General features: G+C 39.4%; 1 protein-coding gene across 2 annotated transcripts in view; it reads left to right on the top strand.

Moving 5' to 3' along the window:
• The first annotated feature begins 5252 nt into the window (after nucleotides 1-5252).
• The window catches only part of LOC113877399 (myosin-8), a 30265-nt gene continuing 10376 nt past the window's right edge, over nucleotides 5253-25141 (top strand). The window contains exons 1-27 of one of the 2 annotated variants that reach the window (XM_027517466.1): nucleotides 5253-5509; nucleotides 5765-5807; nucleotides 7323-7557; nucleotides 8234-8377; nucleotides 8463-8619; nucleotides 10735-10762; nucleotides 10862-10970; nucleotides 11063-11155; nucleotides 11286-11349; nucleotides 12240-12338; nucleotides 12430-12533; nucleotides 12690-12828; nucleotides 13918-14036; nucleotides 14127-14276; nucleotides 15630-15800; nucleotides 16651-16960; nucleotides 17066-17133; nucleotides 18706-18793; nucleotides 18880-18997; nucleotides 19345-19468; nucleotides 19566-19702; nucleotides 21441-21696; nucleotides 23351-23593; nucleotides 23684-23860; nucleotides 23938-24083; nucleotides 24167-24257; nucleotides 24618-25007. In XM_027517466.1, coding sequence (XP_027373267.1) covers nucleotides 7348-7557; nucleotides 8234-8377; nucleotides 8463-8619; nucleotides 10735-10762; nucleotides 10862-10970; nucleotides 11063-11155; nucleotides 11286-11349; nucleotides 12240-12338; nucleotides 12430-12533; nucleotides 12690-12828; nucleotides 13918-14036; nucleotides 14127-14276; nucleotides 15630-15800; nucleotides 16651-16960; nucleotides 17066-17133; nucleotides 18706-18793; nucleotides 18880-18997; nucleotides 19345-19468; nucleotides 19566-19702; nucleotides 21441-21696; nucleotides 23351-23593; nucleotides 23684-23860; nucleotides 23938-24083; nucleotides 24167-24257; nucleotides 24618-25007 — 3735 coding nt within the window. In that variant the 5' untranslated portion in view covers nucleotides 5253-5509; nucleotides 5765-5807; nucleotides 7323-7347. Of the gene's footprint in view, nucleotides 5510-5764; nucleotides 5808-7318; nucleotides 7558-8233; nucleotides 8378-8462; nucleotides 8620-10734; nucleotides 10763-10861; nucleotides 10971-11062; nucleotides 11156-11285; nucleotides 11350-12239; nucleotides 12339-12429; nucleotides 12534-12689; nucleotides 12829-13917; nucleotides 14037-14126; nucleotides 14277-15629; nucleotides 15801-16650; nucleotides 16961-17065; nucleotides 17134-18705; nucleotides 18794-18879; nucleotides 18998-19344; nucleotides 19469-19565; nucleotides 19703-21440; nucleotides 21697-23350; nucleotides 23594-23683; nucleotides 23861-23937; nucleotides 24084-24166; nucleotides 24258-24617; nucleotides 25008-25141 lie in introns of both variants that reach the window. The other variant, XM_027517467.1, reaches the window with a different exon arrangement.

Here is a 25141-nt window from a genome sequence, read left to right as displayed (position 1 = left end):
ACACAACTGAGAGACTGAACTGAACTGACCTGAATATTGCAATTTGCTGTTGAATGACAGCTCTATCCTTCGTCTATTACTTCCAAATCTGTTCCCTTTCCATAGAGAAACATTACCGTAATCTCAGGAAATTTAGTTTTCATTGTCTTGGGGTAGAATAAATCAAGTGATTCCTAAACATCTACAGTTATTTATATTTCACCAGCAGCAAGCACAGTCAAGTCTACAATCCCCCACACACCCCCCACATACCCCCGCCTCTTTTCTTTTCCAACAGCTACTGGCTTAGTTTAGGTTCTCAACTCTTCCCTAAAATAGCACAACAACTGCTTAAGTAGGTTATCTCTGTTGCACTTTTCCAATCCATCTTCCATGATGCTACCATAACTGTGTTTAAAATGCAAACCTTAAAACGTCAGTTCCTTGTTTAAAAGACTCCAGCGATATCCTGTGACCTATGGTAATAGGGTCCTATCTTTTACATGGTTTTCAACAGAGTGATAATAGCCAATATTTATCAAATACTTTCTACACTGCCAGTTACTATGGTAGCTGCTTTACACATATTTCTCACTGATCCTGTGAGGATTAACTACATTTCTCATTAATCCTGTGAGGTGGTGGAAAATTATTATAATTGTCCTTTAACAGATGAACAAACTGAAGCCTACGGATATTAGGTGACTTGCGTAAAATCATATGAAATAACATCTGGCTAGTTACATGGATATTTAAGACACTGAGTGAGTGAGTGAGTGAAAGTCACTCAGTCGTGTCTGACTCTTTGCAACCCCATGGACAATAAAATCCATGGAGTTCTCCAGGCCAGAACACTGGAGTGGGTAGCCGTTCCTTCTCCAGAGGATCTCCCAACTCAGGGATTGAACCCAGGTCTCCCACATTGAAGGCGGATTCTTTACCAGCTGAGCCACAAGGGAAGCCCTTATACTGTGTACACCATAAAATACACGCCAGTTTGCAGCCTCTAAAACTTACCTATTAAAAGAAGTTCATATAATGAATTTTTAAAGTAGTTACTTGATTTTTTAAGCTAGATATAAAAAGATAGTCCATATACATGCTACCCAAAAGTAAAAGCAACACAGTATAGCAAAATATTAGCAAAAAAAGAACTCAAAGCAAACTACTACTAAAAGCAGCAGGGATAGTTCATATTTCATTTTAAAAAGATACAATCTACCAAAAAGACAAAACTATCATAAATTTCTATGGAGTTAGCAACTAACTTTGAATTACATAAACAAAAATCTGAACAATCTGATAATAACCAGAGTGGATTCTTAACTTACATCTATTAGAAAAATCACAGATCAAGTAGACAAAACTAAAAACAGATGATTTGAAAAACACAAATAATAAGCTGAATGATAAAATTTAAAAAAAAATTTGTAGCCAACAATGAGAGAACATAAATGCTTTTCAAACATCTAACACATACATTTTTAATGGAGGTGATATCAGTCCTTAAGAAGTAAAAATTAGTTCTTAGGAGAGCAAAAGAATCTTAGGCATTATAATAGTTTGTGCCTCACTATGGCCCCCAGGGAAAAAAAAGCTCAACCCTATCTGAAAAAACCTTATTGCTTAATCTCTTTTGTTATGGAGAAATTAATTTAAGTTTAAATTTCAATCCATTTAATTACAATCTTATGCTGAGTATTAATTTCTTAAAGAGAAATTAAACTTAATGAATTTAATTTGATTAATGTCTCTCTTCAGTGGGCAAGTTATTGAAAAAAAGGTTAAAATACACTGATCTAAAAAATGTATAAAAACTGAGTCATATGGGGGAAGACTATATCTAAATTTGCTTATACATACATAAAATACCTCTTAAGGACACACAGGAATCTGATAACTGTTGTTGACTCTGGGGAGGGAAACGCAATAGCTTTCTCACACTATTATAGTCTCACTTTTATTTATTTTTTTCCTTTTTTTTTTTAAATTTTATTTTATTTTTAAACTTTACAATATTGTATTAGTTTTGCCAAATATCGAAATGAATCCGCCACAGGTATACCTGTGTTCCCCATCCTGAACCCTCACTTTTAAAACAAGAAAAATAGTAAAAACATGATCTATGAAAGAAAATACTGATAAACTGGACTGCATCAAAATTTAAAACTTTTGCTATTCAAAAGGCACCATTAAGAAAATGAAAAGACAAGCCACAGACTACATGAAAATATTTGTTAATCATATATCTGATAAAGGACTTATATCAAAACATATATCTATATATGTGAGTATAAAGATCTCAAACAAATTATACGAAAATTATCCAATTTTTTAAATGAACTAAACAATTGGATACCTAGATAAAACACATAAATGGTAAATAAGCACATAAAAAGTAACCAAAATCATTAATTCATTAAGGAAATACAAATTAAAACCACATTAAGATACCACTCTACACTCACTAGGATATATAGCAAGCGCTGGTTGCTCAGTCATGTCTGACTCTTTGCAACCCCAGGACTATAACCTGTCAGGCTCCTCTGTCCATGGACTTCTCCATGCAAAAATACTGGAATAGATAGCCATTCCCTTCTCCAAGGGATCTTAGCAACTCAGGGATCGAATCCAGGTTTCCTGCATTGCAGGCAGATTCTTTACTCACTAGGATGGCTTTAACAAAAAAGGACAATACAAGTGTAGGTGAGAATGTGAAAAAACCTGGAAGCTTCATCTTATTGGTGGAAATGTAAAATGGCACAGCCATTGTTAGAAAGAATTTGGCAATTTCTTAAGAAGTTGCTGCTAAGTCGCTTCAGTCGTGTCCGACTCTGTGCGACCCCATAGACGGCAGCCCGCCAGGCTCCCCCATCCCTGGGGTTCTCCATGCAAGAACAGTGGAGTGGGTTGCCATTTCCTTCTCCAATGCATGAAAGTGAAAAGTGAAAGTGAAGTCGCTCAGTCGTGTCCGACTCCTAGCAACCCCATGGACTGCAGCCTACCAGGCTCCTCCGTCCATGCGATTTTCCAGGCAAGAGTACTGGAGTGGGTTGCCATTGCCTTCAGATCAGATCAGATCAGTCACTCAGTCATGTCCGACTCTTTGCGACACCATGAATTGCAGCACGCCAGGCCTCCCTGTCCATCACCAACTCCCGAAGTTCACTCAGACTCACATCCATTGAGTCAGTGATGCCATCCAGCCATCTCATCCTCTGTCATCCCCTTCTCCTCCTGCCCCCAATCCCTCCCAGCATCAGAGTCTTTTCCAATGAGTCAACTCTTCGCATGAGGTGGCCAAAGTACTGGAGTTTCAGCTTTAGCATCATTCCTTCCAAAGAAATCCCAGGGCTGATCTCCTTCAGAATGGACTGGTTGGATCTCCTCGAAGTCCAAGGGGCTCTCAAGAGTCTCTAGCAACTCAACTCCTAGTTATCTCCCCAAGAGAAATGAAAACAAATGTCCACATGATGACTTGTATGGAATATTATCAACAGCACTTTGCATAACAGCCAAAACTAGAAACAATTCAAATATCCATCAATTTGAATGGATAAACAAAATGTGGCACTATATCATAGACTACTAATTAGCAACAAAAATGAATAATCTGTTGATATATGCAACAGCATGGAGGAACTCAAAAAGCATATTAAGGAAAAGAAGCCAGACATGAAAGACTACCCACTAGAGGATTCCATTTGTATGAAGTTTCTAGAAAAGGCAAAACTACAGAGACAAAAAGCGTATCGGTTTTTGCCTAGGAGTTCTGATCTGGATGCTACCTGAACTGTTTTATTACATAAACACACAAACACAAATACAGACACACGAGGTCCCTCATTCCTATTTTATCTACTAAGAAGTAAACTGCATGTGTACACACGCACAAGAGAAAGAACCAGCAGCTGAAAGAGAATCCTCCCCCGCAAAGCCCAAATTTATACATCTGGAAATTAAAAAAAAGAAAACCACACTTAAGATAAATTGAGAGCTGAAATGGAAATAGAACTTTAAAATGACAATCGTACAAGGGTACTATAATACATATCAACCCCTGGGATTCAGCCAAAGTAGTAACCAAAGAAAATTTTATAACCATAAATAACATGCAAGATCATAAGAAAGAATGAAAATAAATGAAGTAAGCTTTCAGTTCAAGATGCTAGACACACACAAATAAAATAAACCTAAAGAACTAAAAGAATGAAGAAGATTAAAAGCAGAAAATAATAAAATAGAAGAAAACTTATTTGGTAAATCTAAATTAAAAAGAGCAAACACAAAGACAACACTTTGGCAAATATGATTTAAAATAAAAAGAACAAAATCAAAATACATTAAAAAAAATAAAAAGGAATAGATGACTACACAAGAGTTTTTTTAACCATAAAAAGATATGCACAAAAAAATGTCCAAAAAATCTATAAAAACTCACATGGAATGGGCAATCTTCTAGGAAAATATAAATCTTCCAACTGGGGGAAATAAAGGTAGAAACTGCATCCTGTCTATGGTAGTGGTTACAAGAAACAGTGCACATGAAAAACTCATAGAACAAAAGAAGTGAATTTTATTGTAAGTTTAAAATTTTTTAAAAATAGTAGCAAAAAAACATATAACTGTCACTTAGAAAGCGTGGATTTTGCTATATATAAAGTATACTTCAATATTCCTAACCATTAAAAAAAGGAGATTCTAATTTTAAAAGAATGTTAATATAATTTGTTTAAAGAATAAGAGTGTAAATTTCATTGGTGGTATGAAAATTATCTATGATATAATTTTTTAAGTAAAATGTAAAGCAAATATGTGCTATATATGTGTATATAGTTATGATCAAACTTATACGTCTATAACTTATCTTACTTCTGCATAATGAGATTACAGACATTTTTTTCTCTTTGCTTATCTGTATTTTTACTACAAAGAATACATATTATTCTCTAATAAATAATATTTTTTTCAGTGTTGGGTGGATGAGCACTGACTTAACGGTAGGGACTCAGTATAGAATCTTCTCTCCCCTTGGCCTTGCTGCCCAAGCCCAGACTCCAAGGGTGAGCCTTGGCAGTGACCCAAGGTAGTGAAGGAGGTGGGGGTTCCTATGGTAACAAAGAAGGAAAACGTGGTTAGGCCCCTAAAAGCAATGCTCGCTGAGGCTGTGATCATTGGGTTACCACAGGCATGTGTGAGAGTTTGCCAAATCAAATATAGCTCTTAGGAACTTACTTTGAGGCCCCACCAGGCACTGTCGAAGATTACCTTCCCAGCACACTAGAAAGCATTCTCTGCCGGCAGATTGGTCCCTGTCACATTATTTATAGGAGATTGGTTCACATACTCAAAATGATATGAATACTTCTAATTATATCCAAACATGACAAATGTCAGAACAAATTATTCTGAGGGTTCACGCTGCCAAATGTCTTGCCCTAACAAAGAGGAGCAAGCTGCGGCATCAGCACACCAGCTCCTATATAAGCACGATGAGCCCTCCCGGTACATCTCCACCAAGGACCCAGAGGTAAGTGAATGGGGGCCTTGGGACCTGCAGGGCTCCAGGGGACAGAAACAGCTTACCCCGCAGCCCATCTCTGAGCATGAAATTGTTCCTCTCAGCTCTGACTTTTATTTTCATAAAGCCATGGCAGGTTTTAATTCTGTAACTACCGTACTGGAATTTATTTAATTCTGTAATTTAGACCAGGCAAGTTTTAATTCTGTAACTATCTTACTGGAATTTCAGAGCTTCACTAAAAAGAAACTCGTTGCTTTACAGTTTTAGATGCTCCTGAACCTGCATCTTCATCTGGAATCCGGAGGTAAGACTCCACTTTATTCATTTATTGATGACAGAAGGGATGTAGCCTAACAAAGCTGGGGACAGCGCTTCATTGTACACCATTTCCTTACATTTTGCGGTTATGTAAATATGTTGTGCTTCCAAATGTCTGCTTAGAAATGCTGGGAAATCACTTCTTCCAAATGTCTTATTCTCAGAGACCACCGTCATTTGAGTTCCAGGATTAAAGGACCATTTGGGAAAGAATGAATTTTAACAGTGAGTTCTCAGCTGCACTTAACAACTGTCAGGGGCAATGGATTACTCCATGCCAACCTCCTTCTACTGACAAGCGTTGAAAACTTGGGTGTTTCACTAGTATTTTTTAAATACCTGTAAAAATTCTTAATCTAAAACATGTAAACAGAAATGAACATCTGCTTAAAACCATAGTATTTTAGCTACTTTTTCATGATTCACTGTAGTTTTTAGAAAGATTTGTTACTGTTTGTTTAAAAAAAAAATCACAAGAATTACACCCACAGAGTGCTATCACACTTTAAAATAGAAGGAGAGATTCTGGCCCTTCCCCCAAGTAATTCACTGCCTGAGAGTAAAGAAAAGACCCAATCAAAGTAATGAGCCAATGCTGAGACACATATCTATCAACAGAGGACAATGGCTCATATGCATGTGATAAACTCTTACACTTTTGTCTTTTCTTTTTCTGGATGAAGAGAAAAGAAGCCTGTGGAATTTATGCAGGATGAAACACCTTCATGCTGAAGCTCTCATTCCCCTGTGCTTAGATCTGTTAACTGACAGTTCAAATCCTTCATGCCAAAAGGAGAATGTTAAAAGAGATTTTGAAATTAAGGCAATGCTAAGTCTCTTGGTAACAAGCCAAATGATATATTTAAAAAAAACAACCCTAGAGTGATAACGATTTCTTATGAGGTTAATGACCCACCAAGAGATGTTTAATATAAAGTGGGTGTTAAAAAGAATTATTTGACTTACAAGAGAAAAAAAAAGGCCATCTAAAAGGCAAAAATGGTTTTGGTAGCTTGGAAGATATCAACTTTCATTTGCCCAAGACAAACTTTCCCTCCTAACTCTATGATTGTCCCAGCAAATGGCAGATGCAAACATTATGCATCTGAGGATTAAAGAATGACAGTTGCTATAAAACAATCCATCAACAACAGTCTTAGCTATAGATATTATTAGAGTTTAGAGATTAAAACAGGCAAGGATTCCATTCTCACTCAGCTGTAGGTGCCCTAGCCCTGAAGATCAAGACATGCCATCTGGGAAGGAAATTTTCAAAGCCCTAAAAATGAAGCCTCAGATTGCAGTCTCATTCCAAACCAGCCCTGTGCTAGTGTTATTAATACTTTATTAAGTTGAACGCTGGTCAACACAGGTTGGAAGAACAATTACAGTCCAGGCTGGGGATGGAACCTCAATATTTCTGTCATTTCAAATTTTTTTCTCACATGTATATAACTTCTGGTTTCTCTTTTCCCTCTCTCCCATTCTTTCCCCAAGGCAGAATTCTCTCTAAATAAATTGCAACCATGAGTGCGAGTTCAGACGCTGAGATGGCTGTTTTTGGCGAAGCCGCTCCCTACCTTCGAAAATCAGAAAAGGAACGGATTGAAGCCCAAAACAAGCCCTTTGATGCTAAAACATCAGTCTTTGTGGCAGAGCCCAAGGAATCCTATGTGAAGAGCATCATACAAAGCAAGGAAGGGGGGAAAGTAACTGTAAAGACAGAACGTGGAGCAGTAAGTAAAAACATAAGGAGAAAATCCTTCCCGTTTTATTTCTCCATCTCCTCACTTCAAGTTGAAGCCTTCCTTGCTCACAATTTCCAAGTCTATTGCCAATCCAGACACCCTTCCAGTCCATTAACAGACATCAGATTTGGAAGGTAAAAGAAATTCTCACTTCTCCCTTTCCCAACCACCAAAAGAACTTTAAGCCCCTAGTCAGCCTCCAGCATTTCCCTTCCATCACTCACTTCCCAGTCTAAATCTCCAAACCTGGGAGAAATAAAAACTAGTTTCTATCAAAAGAATTATTATCTACTTAGGTAAATAATGCATTAATCTTCCCATTACTTCCTCCCAAATTGAAGTTTCTTATAATAAATGGCAAGGAGAAATAAAAAATTAAACCCATTGAAGTAAAATGATATAAACGGATAAACCTGGGACATGAAAATGTGGGAGGAAAAAAGTAGATTTTAAAGAGTAGGATGTATTCTAGCTCATCACAGGAAACAGATTTTTTTTTTTTACCATCAAACTCTAAGATGAATACATTTTTGTGCTTTTATTTAAAGGACACTGAATAATATAATGGAAAGTGCCCACAATCGTAGTCTTATAACCAAAGCAGATACATATAAATCCTACTTCCAACCATTAATACAAACTTGACTCTCACTTTACTTGCCAGACTCTCACTGTCAGAGAAGATCAAGTCTTCCCCATGAACCCTCCCAAATATGACAAGATCGAGGACATGGCCATGATGACCCACCTGCACGAGCCCGGAGTGCTGTACAACCTCAAAGAGCGTTATGCAGCCTGGATGATCTACGTGAGCACCCTTCAACCTCTCTTTATTTCATCTATCTCTCCAAGTAGAATCAAATCCCACATGTTGAGTGTTCTGATTTTCTCAGACCTACTCGGGCCTCTTCTGCGTCACCGTCAACCCCTACAAGTGGCTGCCGGTGTACAACCCCGAGGTGGTGGCAGCCTACAGGGGCAAAAAGCGCCAGGAGGCCCCGCCCCACATCTTCTCCATCTCTGACAACGCCTATCAGTTCATGCTGACTGGTGAGTGAGTGATGCATCTATTTACAGAAATGTGGAAACGGAATCTTGAATGAACAAGTAGACTTTGGGCTTTGATTACAATAATACATTGCAGCCACACAGGGCTTCACTGTTTTCAAGAAACTTTCAGTGCTGTAACATCACATAATCTTCCCCACAGCCACTCTACAGATGAGTAAAATGAAGCTAGTCACTGAGTTCACTGACCTGCCCAAGCTAACCCAGATAGAAACTGGAAGCCTAAATGAAACAATTAGCAGACCTACATATATGTTGCTTTTCCATATTTTTTAATTTATGATTTGGAGAGGGAAAAAAGTTCAAATATATTTTTTTAGTATATTCACATCCACAGCAATCAAGGAAAATACTTACCAGCCATAGCTGGAAAGGGTTGTGAATTTCTTTATCTTTAATAGATACAGCCAACACTGCCAGCGTTTGAGATAGAAAGAACTGAGACTTCCCTCCCAAAGATTTTGAAGCATTTTCCTACTAGAATGGAAGAAAATAGAAATCCATCTTTCTTTGAAAACATTTTTTAAAAATTTATATCAAAGTCTGTTGCTCCTATCTTATCAAAACATAAACAAACAGCTTTGATACAAATTGCAGGCCCAAATATAGCATTAAAATCTTTTATCAGCATACACCAAATGTATTGCCTTTGGAAATATTCCAGATTCCTGAGTTTCCTGTTGTTCCATGAGATATTAGAAACTGGGGAAGATTTTGTTCCATTTTGGTTTCTCTTTTGTTTATTTTGTTGCACTGTTTTCAAATTGTCTTTTAAAGGAGAAAAGAAAGGGATAAAATACAAATCTTGCATTACAAACTGGCCAGCAATTCTATAAGGATTTCATGCTAGTAAACTGTCTTTGGTTGTCAACAGAACCTAGCTACCTTCCAGAAATTATTCAAATTCAGGCTCATTCCAGAGGTTTTAACATGCAGCAGTTGCATTTACACTGGTGGTATGTAAACCACCACCCCTACCAAGGTCCTCACTCCCCCAGCTTTCAGGGCTGCTCCAAATTCAAGATTACTTATCTCCAAACATGATTTTGATATAAAACCATGCAAAACTGTAGCATCTGACCAGGTTAGAGACTAAAACATTATTTTCTTACCTATGTTCCCACTAGCTGTGACATGATCTTTCATGATTTTTCTTCTATTGGAAAAAGAAATCAATCTGAATATGTTTCAAAATCTGTCTCTACTTCCCTAAACAGAGCTTTAAAGTTCCCTGAAGTCTATATGCACATCTAAATAGCATCCATCTTGTATCTATTTCTCTGAATAGGTTTTTTTTAGATTTACGAATGCTCTAGAATCTATCAGTACAAAATTAAAAATTTAACAGATCAGAAAATTGGTATAAATCCAACATATCAGTCATATAGAGTGACAGTTTTTGCATTACTTAGAAAATGTGTATAAAAGAGAGAAATAAAAGGAAATGAACAGTGACAGTTATTAATACAATTCCAGATCTCTTCCTTTTTTAGTATTACCAGCAGTCAAGTTAATATCAAGAACTGGGAGGAGGCCAGACAGCCGAAAAATATATAAACCAGAAGTCAAGAACACCAAAATATCTTAACAAGTGATGTATCTATCAGAAAAATCACTTATTCTTCCCTGGGTTCCTTTCTTTATCTGTTAAATGAAACTTCAGAATTCTGATTCTTACTGAAATAGCTACAGATGAAAGTATGTGATGCCTGGAATTTCCTTTAAAATAACCAAGCTTGGGATGGGAATATAGATTATATAAAATTGGCCATATAGTAACTACTGAAATGCTGTATACATAGGTACATAGGAGCTTTTAACAGTATTTTCTCTACCTTTGTATAGGTTTGAAATTGCCCATAAGTTTTTAAATTAATAAAATACCAGAAGAAACAGATGATTCTTTGCCTCTCATTTTCACAAATTTTACTCCAAGAGGCAAGTACTGTCTGGGAGCTATACCCAAAGCCAAAATCACAGGCAATATCTTCAAAATGTTAAAAAGAATAAACTGTATTTAATCTGAACAGAGTCAATAATCTTCATAGTGAATGTGCACTATTTTTAAAAATGATGGTCTTGATTTCTCTTTCACAGATCGTGAGAACCAGTCCATCCTGATCACGTATGTGATTTTTCCTTCTTCTCTGATTGGTGGTGATTGTCTTAGATGTTGACAATGTGAGCTGTAGTTCTGATCTCTTCTCTGGTTTTTATTTGACAGCGGAGAATCTGGGGCAGGAAAGACTGTGAACACGAAGCGTGTCATCCAGTACTTTGCAACAATTGCAGTCACTGGGGAGAAGAAGAAGGAGGAACCTGGCAAAATGCAGGTGGGTCTGATGGGCATGCGAGAATCATGATGGGCAGGGCGCTCAGGAAGCCACGGACTTCCTTGTGTTTCTGCTCTTGTGTTTCTCTGCAGGGGACTCTGGAGGATCAGATCATCAGTGCCAACCCCCTGCTGGAGGCCTTTGGCAATGCCAAGACCGTGAGGAATGACAATTCCTCTCGCTTTGTGAGTCTCTGGGTCACAGAAGGGTTTTCTCAGGCCTTAAATGCCCATAAAGGCATGTCTCAGTCGTTATTTCAGTCTCTTCTTATTCGTGTTTTATTTTGTACATAACATCGTCTTTTTTACTTGCAAGGGTAAATTCATCAGGATCCACTTCGGGACCACAGGGAAACTGGCTTCTGCTGATATTGAAACATGTGAGTAACACAACCATTGAAACTCAGGCAGATCAACCAGGGATGTCATTTGCAGGGATACTGTCAACACGTGGTGAGCACTGAGCCTGCCGCCAGTGCTGCTCGTGAGCTAATGCTGTAATTCTCCACAATCTCCGTGTGCTCTGCTTACCTTAGTGTCAGACTGACGGCTCTGCAGCACATTCTGAAATGCCAGTCTCAGAAGCAACTATGCCATTTTTTCCAGGACAAACAGTAGGACTATTCACGGGTTCCTATATGTTATCTACAGGTTGACAACACATTTCTGTGATTTGCTCTTTTTCTTTTTTTGCAGAAGGATTCATATTTATTGGTTCAAATAGAGTATCTAACATTTGCTAAACATGCATTTCACACTAACTGGCCACATTTCCACAGGTAGTCAAATTCTCAGAAAAGGGCCCATCCCTTGGCAGAGGGCCGGGGTAGCAGAGCCTGCCAACTATCACTTGGTCATGCAGGACTGACGGAGCCAGGTTGGCAGGCATTCTGTGATCTGCTCTTGATCTGAGGTTTGGTAGATGTTTCCAAGGTAATCCCTCACCAAGGAATCTAGGTGAGCTGAGGAAGGAGGGGATATTAAAGATCAGTTATAAGACAAAGGTCATAAGTCATCCATATGAAAAGCTGATTTGTTACTAGAGCATGCATACTTCACTCTTTGCTTTTAAATGGTGAGAACCTTGGGTAATTGCCATATGTATTTGGAATTCTTATATACAGTACCAACAGGATCAATCATCAAGTTGAAATCTCAATGAAGCCTATTGTAATATCCCCAATTTTAGCCAAAGACATTGTGGTTCATTTACTGTCTCAGCAGCATTGATATTTTTTCTAATTCCATGTCTATTTCCCCCTCTTTCCAGATCTTCTAGAAAAGTCTAGAGTTACTTTCCAGTTGAAGGCAGAAAGAAGCTACCATATTTTTTATCAGATCACTTCCAATAAGAAGCCAGATCTGATTGGTAAGAATGAACCTAAATTCACAGACAAAAGTTAAGATTTTTGTTAACTACTTTTAATGTGAAACATACACCCTGAACTCTGTGTCCCCAGAAATGCTCCTGATCACCACCAACCCATATGATTACGCCTTTGTCAGTCAAGGGGAGATCACAGTCCCTAGCATTGATGACCAAGAAGAGCTGATGGCCACTGATGTAAGACATAAACTCACTTTTAAAAAAATCTATTATGCATGGGAATGATAATAGCAACCATACTGTAAGTGTGGTTACCTTAGAATATAGTGTAAATTCATCAAAATATGTTAATATCTTCTGCCCTAACCTTTTTCCTGTCATTTCTCCTGACAGAGCGCCATAGACATCCTGGGCTTTACTTCTGAGGAGAAAGTGTCCATCTACAAGCTCACGGGGGCAGTAATGCATTACGGGAACATGAAATTCAAGCAAAAGCAGCGTGAGGAGCAAGCAGAGCCAGATGGCACTGAAGGTACCAATGAACCCCCAACTGGGTTTAAGACAGAAAATACGACAAGAAAAAATAAAAAGCTCTTCTAAACTCACATCTCCTTTGCAACTAAATTTCTGAAGGGCATGCACACATTACACATACTGCACTCTGTCCTCGCCCCCTTTTCCTCTTAGCATCTCCACATCTCCGTCATTTCTACACACACCAAATAGTGAAAATGAACCCTAATGGCCACTTATAAGTATGTATTTAAAAAGCACAACCTGGGGCCAGATCAGAGAGAGAGTAAGACAGAACCATATGCTTACTTTGCCTTAGAAATGACAAGAAGGTACACAGGATAACTTGGCATATGGGTGTGTTTCAGCACCAACTGGGTAAACCAAGCAGGGGGATACAATGTCTGCCCAAACACAGAGCTGGGGTGGAGGATATCCCGAGATATCTGTGCACGTGTGTGTTGTCTACATGTAAACCTGCAGACAATCTAGGCACCAAGTAAGATAAAAAGAAACTGAGAAAGAAAAGTCATATACTCTGTGGAAGGAATATGGAAATTACAGAAACCACCATGGAAGCTACAGTTATCTGCTCCTTTGAAGCCTTTCCTGACCATCCCAGTTCGACATTCTGTCTCCCTCATTTACATCATAGTCATTGGCAACATTTCAGAAGGGGACGAGGTAGGAATCATCCATTGAGATTTAGTTCCCACATTTTCAGATAAAGAAACTGGTCATTGATGGTAAGTTGGGAAGAGCAAAATTGAGATAAGGTGTATTCATGTCACCTTTCAACCATACCTAAGAGCAGGGACTCTGGCTTTTGTCTTACGTAAAGTTATTTCCATTAACATTGGACTTACGTTTGATTTTGCTAAATGACTCAAAAGCTGCTTGCAACAAATCACCAAAGGCCAGTGTAACTGACTGATCATTTATTAGCAAGTACATGCTCTAATGTACAGAAAGCCTTGCTTGACCTTCTATAGAATTATTTAAAGTTTTTTATTTAAATAATAATGAAAATGGATTGGAGGAACCTGGAAAGACTATCTTAAAGAAACATCTGCCATTAAACAATATTTCTTGAATTGTGTCTCTGCAGTGGCTGACAAGGCTGCCTATCTCCAAAGTCTTAACTCTGCTGACCTGCTCAAAGCTCTCTGCTACCCCAGGGTCAAGGTCGGCAATGAGTATGTCACCAAAGGCCAGACTGTGCAGCAGGTAAGTACACAACCTTCATGAATCACACATTTTCCAGGCCTTCAGTTCATGTCTTTAATAAGACCAATAATCATTACTCTGTCCATGAAGGTGTACAATGCAGTGGGCGCTCTGGCCAAAGCCGTCTATGAGAAGATGTTCCTGTGGATGGTCACCCGCATCAACCAGCAGCTGGACACCAAGCAGCCCAGGCAGTACTTCATCGGGGTCTTGGACATCGCTGGCTTTGAGATCTTTGATGTGAGTTATCTTCAGATTAATAAAAAGTGGGAGAAAGACAATCTGGGTTTTGATATATTGGGTATTCCCCAGTGGCTCAGTGATAAAGAATTCGCCTGAAATGTAGGAGATGTGGGTTCAATCCATGGGTCAGGAAGATCCGCTGGAGGAGGGCATGGCAACCCACTCCAGTATTCTTGCTTGGAAAGTCCCATGCACAGAGGAGCCTGGCGGGTTATGGTCCATGAGGTCACAAAGAGTTGGACATGAGTGAAGTAACTGAGCAGCAGCAGCAGCATGCTGGGTATTATTCATTTACATTTGTAGTGTCTACATCGCTTTCTCCAACATAGTACCTAGGACAAAATATCTAGGAGGTAACAGGATAATAGCAGTCGTAATAATAACGGCCACACTTTATCGAGAAGTCTGTATTTCTGGCACTCTACTAAGTACTTCAAATTGTTACCTCATTTAATCTTCACAATAACCCAAGAAGGAGTAACATACTTCTAATTAAATGTGGAGGAACAGATGCAAAAAAATCAGCACGCTTGCTAAAGATCCTCCAGCCACGTAAGGCAAAGCCAAGATAGGAACCTGGATCCGTAGTGTTTGGTCCATACACAAGGCTCCCTCCGTCCCATGGAGGAAAAAGGAGCTAAAAGGAGAAGCACAGTGACAGTTCATAGTCTTTCCTCTTCCAGCTTCATCTGACACCCACCATTTCCCCTCTGGGTCATTAGCTTCATCATCTATAAAAACGAAGGTGTCTATAAAGTAACGAAGATTACTATAAAGACTTCATCAGATCTTCAATGCTAGACCACACAAGGTCCCTACTTTCACAGATGTGACAATGAGAAGTTACCAAATGTTTGATATGAAGAGAAATTAACCTATTAATTTCACTTTGTACATCAAATAAAGGTCTTAAGAAAAGCTTTCCTTAATAAAGTGACAGCCAAAAGTGAAAATGTGAACTTCACCTTGAATTAGAGAGTGGGGTGGTAAAAAGGTGAGGCTTTGCAATAAATTACTTTCACCCTTAAATCTGAACCCATTACTCACTGGATTGTACTTTTGTTGTACTTTTAATGCACATTATTGCCCAGGCAATCTCAGAAGGGGAAGGAGGTCCATTCTACCAGAACTCTTGCTGTGTGGCTGACAGCTGTAAACAATGCCCAGAAATCACAAAAAGGGCTCATGTCAAAAATGATCCTTTCTTTCCTGGGATTTCTGAATAAACAATAATTAGTTCATAATTTTATTTCATTACTGAATTACACATATTTTCAATAAAAGATTTTTCAGTAATGAATTCTACCACTTTAAAAATCCATTTAACATTGGAAATTTGCTTTTGTGCAGTTCAACAGCCTGGAACAGCTGTGCATCAACTTCACCAATGAGAAACTGCAACAGTTTTTCAACCACCACATGTTCGTGCTGGAGCAGGAGGAGTACAAGAAGGAAGGCATCGAGTGGGAGTTCATCGACTTCGGGATGGACCTGGCCGCCTGCATTGAGCTCATTGAGAAGGTCTGTTTGACTTCTAAAGTAAATCTGAACTGTAAGCATAACCTTCCCAAGTGTCTTAAGCAACTTCAGAAAGTATTACAGTAATCTTAAATAGACTGATATCAGAACAAGTTAGAGAATTACTTTAGAAATTATTTCCTCTTTTCAGCTTTTACAGAAGGACCAGAGAATTTAGTTTCATTTTGTCCTGAGCAGTTTTGTTCTAACACTGACTCAAACCCAATTTGAAAACAGCACCTCTACTGAGATGGTCTACTTCACGAGAGAAACTACCTCATTTGTGACCCAAGACGTCAGCAATAGAAATAACTATTTTCTAAGTCAAAATTAATGCAGAGGTAACACAGCTAGAGCTTCTGTGAAAGATAATCTGTTTGGAAGTCAAGAAGTCAAATTGCTTATGCTTGTTCATAATCTACCTTTAAGGAGATTAAGTACACAAAATGTCCTATATAAAGTTTGGGTTATTTATACTATTGCATATAAAGTAAACATCATTCTAAGTCACTAAGTTCTTTTCATAGAAAAATAAAACTTTGACAATACATTAATTCACCAAGTAGGTGAGTTAATGTGATAAATACAGACATTTTAATGTCACCTCCACATGCTGTGCTGACATCTGGAGTTTGTATCTAGCTATTTTTTTACTTAAAAATAATGTTATGGATCGAATGTGAGAAAGAATGGTGGAAAGTCATTCTAGTGATAACAAAAGGACTATAAGCTTGATCCTGGTTTACTTTTTAAGTATATTTAATTAGGAGTGCTCATAATTCAATCAAATGACAGCCACTATACCTTTTGAGACAAGATAGACTGACACCAACGTCTGCTTTTCTGAATTCAGCCACTGGGCATCTTCTCCATCCTGGAAGAGGAGTGCATGTTCCCCAAGGCCACAGATACCTCCTTCAAGAACAAGCTGTATGACCAGCACCTGGGCAAGTCTGCCAACTTCCAGAAGCCCAAGGTGGTCAAGGGCAGAGCCGAGGCCCACTTCTCCCTGATTCACTACGCGGGCACCGTGGACTACAACATTGCCGGCTGGCTGGACAAGAACAAGGACCCCCTGAACGACACAGTGGTTGGGCTGTACCAGAAGTCCTCCATGAAGACTCTGGCCAGTCTCTTTTCCACATATGCTAGTGCTGAAGCTGGTACTTTCTGTGCCCCTGATTTAAATTAACCTATCCCCACAGAAAGTTTACATGCCATTCCAGCCTCTGGGATACATTCATTAATGGGTTTTCTTTTTATCTTAGACAGCGGTGCAAAGAAAGGTGCTAAGAAGAAGGGCTCTTCTTTCCAGACTGTGTCAGCCCTTTTCAGGGTAAAGTACAAATTTAATTCAAAAATCCATATGGTCTCTATGACTTATTAAAATTATAGGATTTAGAATAAATTAGGAGGGAATGGAATGTTAATAGGAATTATTTCAAATATTTCCTCTTGTTCAGGGTACTTCTGTAGGGCCGAATGTTTTACCCACTACTCCTTATTATGCTCATCTCATGTATTCAGGAACTCCAAAAATGCCTTTAGGAGTTTTCTGGTTCTATAATAAGGCTGATTTTTGAGGAAGCACAGCTGAACTTCAAAGGTCTCCCTGCGGAAAGCCGTATCTTTATTCCACTAATATTGCCCTTTGAGAACATTCCTGAGTCCCTCTTTGAGAATAAGCCTGAGACACATCCTTTAGGACATCTTTCCACCAAAATGCATCTTTGTCTTTTGAGGTAGATTTAATTTTTTGTGATAGCTGAAAATTACCTAAAGCCAAATCTCGTGATTTAAATGGATGATTAAGATAGAAAAATACCCGTAAAGAATTAAATAACAGTAATAATAACATTACTACAAATAATGTGATTCTCTTGGATGGCTTAAAAACTGGTTCTTCTAAAAGGGGACATATGGAGCATCTGATCTAATGGCTGCTTTGTCAGGATTTCTATGAACTTCTATAGCTAAGTCTCATTCCTTTTAAAACTAAAACGTAGATATAACATATAACCTAAACAAGAAAATGGCCCTGTTCTTTTCTCACTACCAATTTGCACTATCTCCCCAAACACACTCTTACACATATTTTCAGGATTAGAGACTCACATTACTTATTTTATATCCTAATAGTTAACTGAGATGTAAAAAATAAAGCAACTCTGACTTCTCAAAGAATATACCTAAGAAATACTGAAAAATATCTACATGCTGGTTTTCTACAGTTGAGTAAATCACCACTGTCTATCATAATCAGTTATTCTGTTTCTGGAATAACTGCCCCATATGCCTCAGACTGTGAATCATCCTCAGGTATCCGAGATCCACCTACAGAAGGTCATATAGTCTCGTGATTTTAGACTCTTCAAAAAACCCAAAAGGTTACAGGTCCCAGGGAATAATAAACTCAAGAAAGGAATCAAGCACTGGGACAGTGACTGACATAGGTCACCACTGTAGACTAGTACTGTGAGAATTATTAGCACTGAGAGAGGCAAGAGAGACCTTAGAGGTGATCTCAACCATTTTCAGATGAGACCCAGAGAGACAAAAGGGATTTCAAGCAGCTCGTTAGTGGCAAAGCAAGACGGTAGTCTTTTATTTTCTGATTCTTGCTCAAGAACACTTCATGTGCCTCAATGCCACTTGAATTGGCAGTTTGTTTACAGGACAGATCCTAGGTGTCATAAATGAATACCACAGAGAGCTATATTTCTCCGTAGCACTCTGGCCTTTCAGTTATTTGGCAGGCTACAACTCTTGAGACCCTTAAAACACAGAGCAACTGAAGCCTCATAGACTTAATAGTTAAGAGAGTGCCTAGGTTCATTTCATATAATTGCCAAAAAAAGCAACCTGAAATAGAACTTTCTCATCAAGTCCCTTCTCCCTGGTTTTCTAGGAAAATTTAAATAAATTGATGACCAATCTGAGGAGCACACACCCCCACTTCGTACGCTGTATCATTCCCAATGAAACCAAAACTCCCGGTAAGATCTAAGAGCACGAAATAATCAAACAGGCACAAGTGCGACAGTTGAACCGCCCAGCAGTATGCACTCTGATCTCTTTCTAGGGGCCATGGAGCATGAGCTGGTCCTGCACCAGCTGAGGTGTAATGGGGTGCTGGAGGGCATCCGCATCTGCAGGAAGGGCTTCCCCAGCAGAATCCTCTATGGGGACTTCAAACAAAGGCCAGTCACTCCTTGTTGTATTTCACTAAATGCTGTGCTTGTTTAATCATTTTTACTGTTGTCCTCTGTTCATTGTGTTCTATGTACCCTGTTTAGTGGGTATTATGAAGTAAGTCAAATAATATAGTCTTGTGGTGGTAGAACAGAATACAGGCTAGAGGAGGTGGCATTTCTTACAAATAGGAGGGAAGCATGCATTAGCTCGTGGAAAAATGGATTCACCAATATGGACAATTGGGTTTTCTATTTTGCTTTCTTTCTTTTTACTGATGTTTCTTTTTGGTGTCCTTTGACTTTCATATATGTTCACATCTTCCTAACCATTCATTCTTTCTTCAATGAAACAGATACAAAGTTTTAAATGCAAGTGCTATTCCAGATGGACAGTTCATTGACAGCAAGAAGGCTTCTGAGAAACTTCTTGCCTCCATCGATATTGATCACACCCAGTACAAGTTTGGACACACGAAGGTACAGCCGCTATTTACTTACAGCTGATCCAAGCACCGTCTGCCGTGTCTGTCTCTCCTGTAGTCTGTGGATCATTTGTGACTTTCCCTCTCTCCAGGTTTTCTTCAAAGCTGGCCTGCTGGGTCTTCTGGAAGAAATGAGAGATGAAAAGTTGGCCCAGATTATAACAAGAACTCAAGCTGTCTGTAGGGGATTCCTAATGAGGGTAGAATACCAGAAAATGCTGCAAAGGAGGTAACAACTATGCAGAGTATCAGGACGATGCGGTCCCTCCGGGACTCCACTACATCAGTCTTGCTCACTCATTAACTCTTCCATTTTTCAGTTCATATGCGCTTCTCACCCAGTTCAGAACCCACTCCTACAACACATCAGACTTTGCCCAAGCCCTCACATTTCGACTCCCATCAAAACTCTCTCCTCCCTCATTGTCTCCCTTCTATTCCTCTCACACACAGCTGCAGCAAGCACTGTTCTCATCATGCCATATTCAGTTGCAGTTCCCCATGGTCTCCCCTGTCAAATCCAAGTTGCCTCTGTGTCTGCCAAGGCCCTCTCTATTCCCCACCTCATCTGTCATCTCCAAATGCCTTGTCTTTTCCAGCCAGCCTAAACAGTTTGCTTATCTCTTATATTCTTATGTTTGCTCAAGCCCTCTCCTCTTGGCCTAATTTATTCACTCACCAGCTCACAACTTCCATTTCCTCTTCCCCTAATTAACCTCATCCAGCTCCACTGACCTAGCACGACTGCATTCCCTGTCCTTACACACACGTTTTGCATTCAGTCTGCTCATGCACACTTATTTATTTCTGCATTATAAGTTTTTCCAAGTCTTTCCATGTGTCAACATTATGGTGTATGCCTTCTTGGTTTATGGTTCTCATAAATTGGACCTGTAGAAATAGAATTTCCATTTTAATAAGCTTGAAGAAGCAAACACACTGTTCAAAGGCAGTAAAACTTTGCCAGTTTACTGCTACAGTGTGCAGAAGGGATATCTTTTATTACTATTTTTAAAATGTTATTTAAATAAAACAAATTTTGGAGCTCAATACAAGCTAAATGCTCTGTAGACAACAATCTAGTTGAGCGGGTAAGAATGAGTAATTTGAAAGGATTTGAGAAAAGCCAGTATATCATTTGAAGAAGCTAACAAAAGAAGTTCACAGAGCAGATAATTCAGGGGTAATTAAATAAGAGGAGAGGCTTCAAGGAATACATGATAAATCACAACCTCAACGTAGGTTCAGTTCAGTCACTCAGTCGTGTCCGACTCTTTGCGACCCCATGAACTGCAGCATGCCAGGCCTCCCTGTCCATCACCAACTCCCAGAGTCCACCCAAACCCATGTCCATTAAGTTGGTGATGCCATCCAACCATCTCATCCTCTGTTGACCCCTTCTCCTCCTGCCCTCAATCTTTCCCAGCATCAGGGTCTTTTCAAATGAGTCAGCTCTTCGCATCAGGTGGCCAAAGTATTGGAGTTTCAGCTCCAGCATCAGTCCTTCCAAGGTGGAGCAATTCAAAAAGCAAGCCATGCCCTTTCACGGTTCTCATCAGTGTGCCCACAGCTAAGCTGCATGATCCGCTTACAACTGCCATACCCACTCCCAAATCACTAACACTGTGATTTCTCAGATGTTCTTAAAATGGTGCATGCTGCTCATATATACAAAGTATCCCTCCTCTAAAGTCAGCTTCTTTGCTAGTGTGACAGGGTCTTGGGAACACAGAATCGTTAAGTATGAGCAGTGCACATTAGCCAACAGGTCATACTGAGGACCACTCTAAGGGGGAGTGGGTGGGAATGTGTGTTTATGTGGCCTGCATATAAAATATACAGAATCTGGCATATCATTTATATGTGGGGTGGTCATTAAAAGGGGAGTTTATATGTTTAAAAAAAATTACAACAACAACGTTGTCTCTAATGGATCAACCTACACTGATCCTTTCCTGTCATTTCAGAGAAGCCCTTTTCTGCATCCAGTATAACGTACGAGCCTTCATGAACGTCAAGCACTGGCCTTGGATGAAACTTTTTTTCAAGATCAAGCCCCTCCTCAAGAGTGCAGAGACAGAGAAGGAGATGGCCACCATGAAGGAAGAGTTCCAGAAAACCAAGGATGAACTGGCCAAGTCAGAGGCCAAAAGGAAGGAACTGGAGGAAAAAATGGTGACTCTCTTGAAAGAGAAAAATGACCTACAGCTCCAGGTTCAATCTGTGAGTACCCTCTGTGCTGAATGCACCATGTCAGTGACTTCAATTGCACCATTTTCTTGACTTCACAAACACCTTGGATTTACAAATGGCCTTTTCTTGAAAAAGAATATTTCCAATTGCTTTTTTCAGTATTTCACTTAACTTTCAACATTCCTATGAAGAAGGCAAGAACTACTTCCAAATTGCAAATGGGAAATTGAAGAATTTATTTAACAATGTCACAAATTTAACAGCCATGAAGGAAGCAATTTAAAGGCAAGCCCTCAAATCTCAGTCATTTTTCTGAGAAAATGACTGTTTTAATGCTTCAACCCAGCCTTAAAAGTGGAGCCCTATTTTCTGAATACACATGTATAAGATTGCATTTAAACTCAAAAAAGACAGTCATTCTTATTTCTCTCTGGATCTCTTTTTCCCAACCCCCAGGATTTAGCCCAACAAATTGACTTGCAGTTATTTGAACTGAACTACCAGGGTAAAAGGCAGAGCTAGTGAACCCTGTGATTCTTCCTTTGATACAGATCCCGAGTTCTTAAGGTCTCTCCTCTGTTTATTGATTCAAGAAGAAGCTGAAATCAAAGTGGGACAGGCTTGGCATCAACATTCTGGCCAATTACAATCTCCCATTTCCTTAGTCCAAGTCAAGCAAGCCCAACAATGTCATGAAGAAATCCATAAAAAGGATAGCTTTCTTAAAATTTTTAAGCTATTTTCAACTTTTCCTATTGATAAATTAACTTATATGAGTTACATTTTCCTTAAAGCACAGTATCACAGCCTCTTCATTTTAACCTCTCTTCATAGGTATTATCGTTAGTCAGTGAGTAAATATGTACTAAGCGTATCACTTGAAAGCAAAGGAACCCTGAAAAGTCCCCATTATCATTCATTCAAGCATTTTAAAAACTTAAGATATAAACAAACACTGAGAAGTTAAAGAAATTCCCCAGATCAGAGTAATCTAATAAGTCAGTGGCTGAACTGATTTTTATGAGTCCTTTAGTCATTTATAAAAACCTTATTGAGTTATATATAGTTTCTCAAAATTACAAGTTCTGACATACTCTAAAATTCCTTTTGAGACTAATTCTTAAAATGGAAAAGGAAACCTTGGACAATTATAGAACTGTTATGGCCTATCAGGGAGGTTTTGAGTGTATAAAAATGTTTCGTGGAAATATATCCATAGTATAAAAAATGTTCTTTTTCTTTTTTAAATTCAATCTAGTAACTAGAGAATGACCAAAGCCAAAATGAACCAATGTGACTAAGTCAAAATCTTTGAATATTATAGCTGAAATGCTCTTAACAATCATCTATTCCAACCCTCTTAATTACAGGAGATAACTGAGTATAAGAGGAATAAGGCAAATTTGAGACAAGAACTCAGGCTTTGGTCCTCCCACTCTTCTATACACTACTTTTTAAAACAGTCAATTGCTTCAATTCAGCCATTTTTCAGACTAATTTGTTTCTAAATCTATAGTCCCGGATCTAATTAGTTACATTTCTCCAAACAACGGAATAATGTTCAATTAACTTATACTCATACTGAAAAATTCATTAGCATTCAGTAAACACTTCTATTTCATGCAAAGAACAAGTTCAAAATAAGTAACAAATTCTCTAATTAGTTTAACGAATCTCCCTTCAGGAAGCTGATGCCTTGGCTGATGCAGAGGAAAGGTGTGAGCAACTGATTAAGAACAAAATCCAGCTGGAGGCTAAGATCAAGGAGGTGACTGAGAGAGCTGAAGATGAGGAAGAGATGAATGCTGAGCTGACGGCCAAGAAGAGGAAACTGGAAGACGAATGTGCAGAACTAAAGAAAGACATAGATGACCTTGAGCTGACACTGGCCAAGGTTGAGAAGGAGAAACATGCCACAGAGAACAAGGTATGAATCATACTGCCCTTTACCATGCAGAGACTGCCATCCATCTAAGCTGCTCCACTGCAGAGGTCACTTCTCTTTTAACTCTTTTAGGTTAAAAACCTCACAGAAGAGATGGCCGGCCTGGATGAAGTCATAGCTAAGCTGACCAAGGAGAAGAAGGCTCTCCAGGAGGCCCATCAGCAGACCCTGGATGACCTGCAGGCAGAAGAGGACAAAGTCAACACCCTGAACAAAGCTAAAGCCAAGCTAGAGCAGCAAGTGGATGATGTAAGTGTGTTTTTAATATCCATTTGGAAGTTTTTTCAATTTCCTTTAATTTTTAATGAAATTTACTTTTGCATTAGCTTGAAGGGTCTCTGGAACAAGAAAAGAAACTTCGAATGGATCTAGAAAGAGCCAAGAGGAAACTGGAGGGTGACCTGAAATTGGCCCAAGAATCCATGGTAGATATAGAAAACGACAAACAGCAACTTGACGAGAAACTTAAAAAGTAGGAACTCCCGAAAAAAATTCTATATGACACCATATTTCAATTCGTAGGAGTACTAATATGTCTTGTTCTTCTGTCTAAAGGAAAGAATTTGAAATCAGCAATCTGCTAAGCAAAATTGAAGATGAGCAGGCAGTAGAAATTCAACTACAGAAGAAGATCAAAGAATTGCAGGTGAGTCATCTCACTTCCTGGAGAAGGCAATGGCACCCCACTCCAGTACTCTTGCCTGGAAAATCCCATGGATGGAGGAGCCTGGTAGGCTGCAGTCCATGGGGTCGTTAAGAGTGGGATACGACTGAGCGACTTCACTTTCACTTTCATGCATTGGAGAAGGAAATGGCAACCCACTCCAGTGTTCTTGCCTGGAGAATCCCAGGGACGGGGGAGCCTGGTGGGCTGCCATCTATGGGGTCGCACAGAGTGAGATACGACTAAAGTGACTTAGCAGCAGCATCTCACCTCCGTTTGTTTCTTCACCCCAAAAACCTGAAATTGAGATGAGATCACGTTAACGTGCTATGTCACCGCCAGGCCCGCATCGAGGAGCTGGAGGAGGAGATCGAGGCTGAGCGGGCCTCCCGCGCCAAAGCAGAGAAGCTGCGCTCAGACCTCTCCCGGGAACTGGAGGAGATCAGCGAGCGGCTGGAAGAAGCCGGCGGGGCCACTTCCGCCCAGATTGAGATGAACAAGAAGCGAGAGGCCGAGTTCCAGAAGATGCGCAGGGACCTGGAGGAGGCCACCCTGCAGCACGAGGCCACGGCGGCCGCTCTTCGCAAGAAGCACGCGGACAGTGTGGCTGAGCTGGGGGAGCAGATTGACAACCTGCAGAGGGTCAAGCAGAAGCTGGAGAAGGAGAAGAGCGAAATGAAGATGGAGATCGATGACCTCAGCAGTAACGCAGAGACCGTTGCCAAAGCCAAGGTACCTGATACTCCCTTTATTTTTATTTTCCCAAAACTATCTTTCAGTTCAGTTCAGTCACTCAGTCGTGTCCGACTCTTTGCAACCCCATGAATCGAAGCATGCCAGGCCTCCCTGTCCATCACCAACTCCCA

This window comes from Bos indicus x Bos taurus, chromosome 19, assembly GCF_003369695.1.
Source record: "Bos indicus x Bos taurus breed Angus x Brahman F1 hybrid chromosome 19, Bos_hybrid_MaternalHap_v2.0, whole genome shotgun sequence".
In the NCBI taxonomy this organism is placed as follows: domain Eukaryota; kingdom Metazoa; phylum Chordata; class Mammalia; order Artiodactyla; family Bovidae; genus Bos; species Bos indicus x Bos taurus.
Note: the sequence above shows the minus strand (reverse complement) of the source record. Positions and strands in the feature narration are given on the sequence as shown.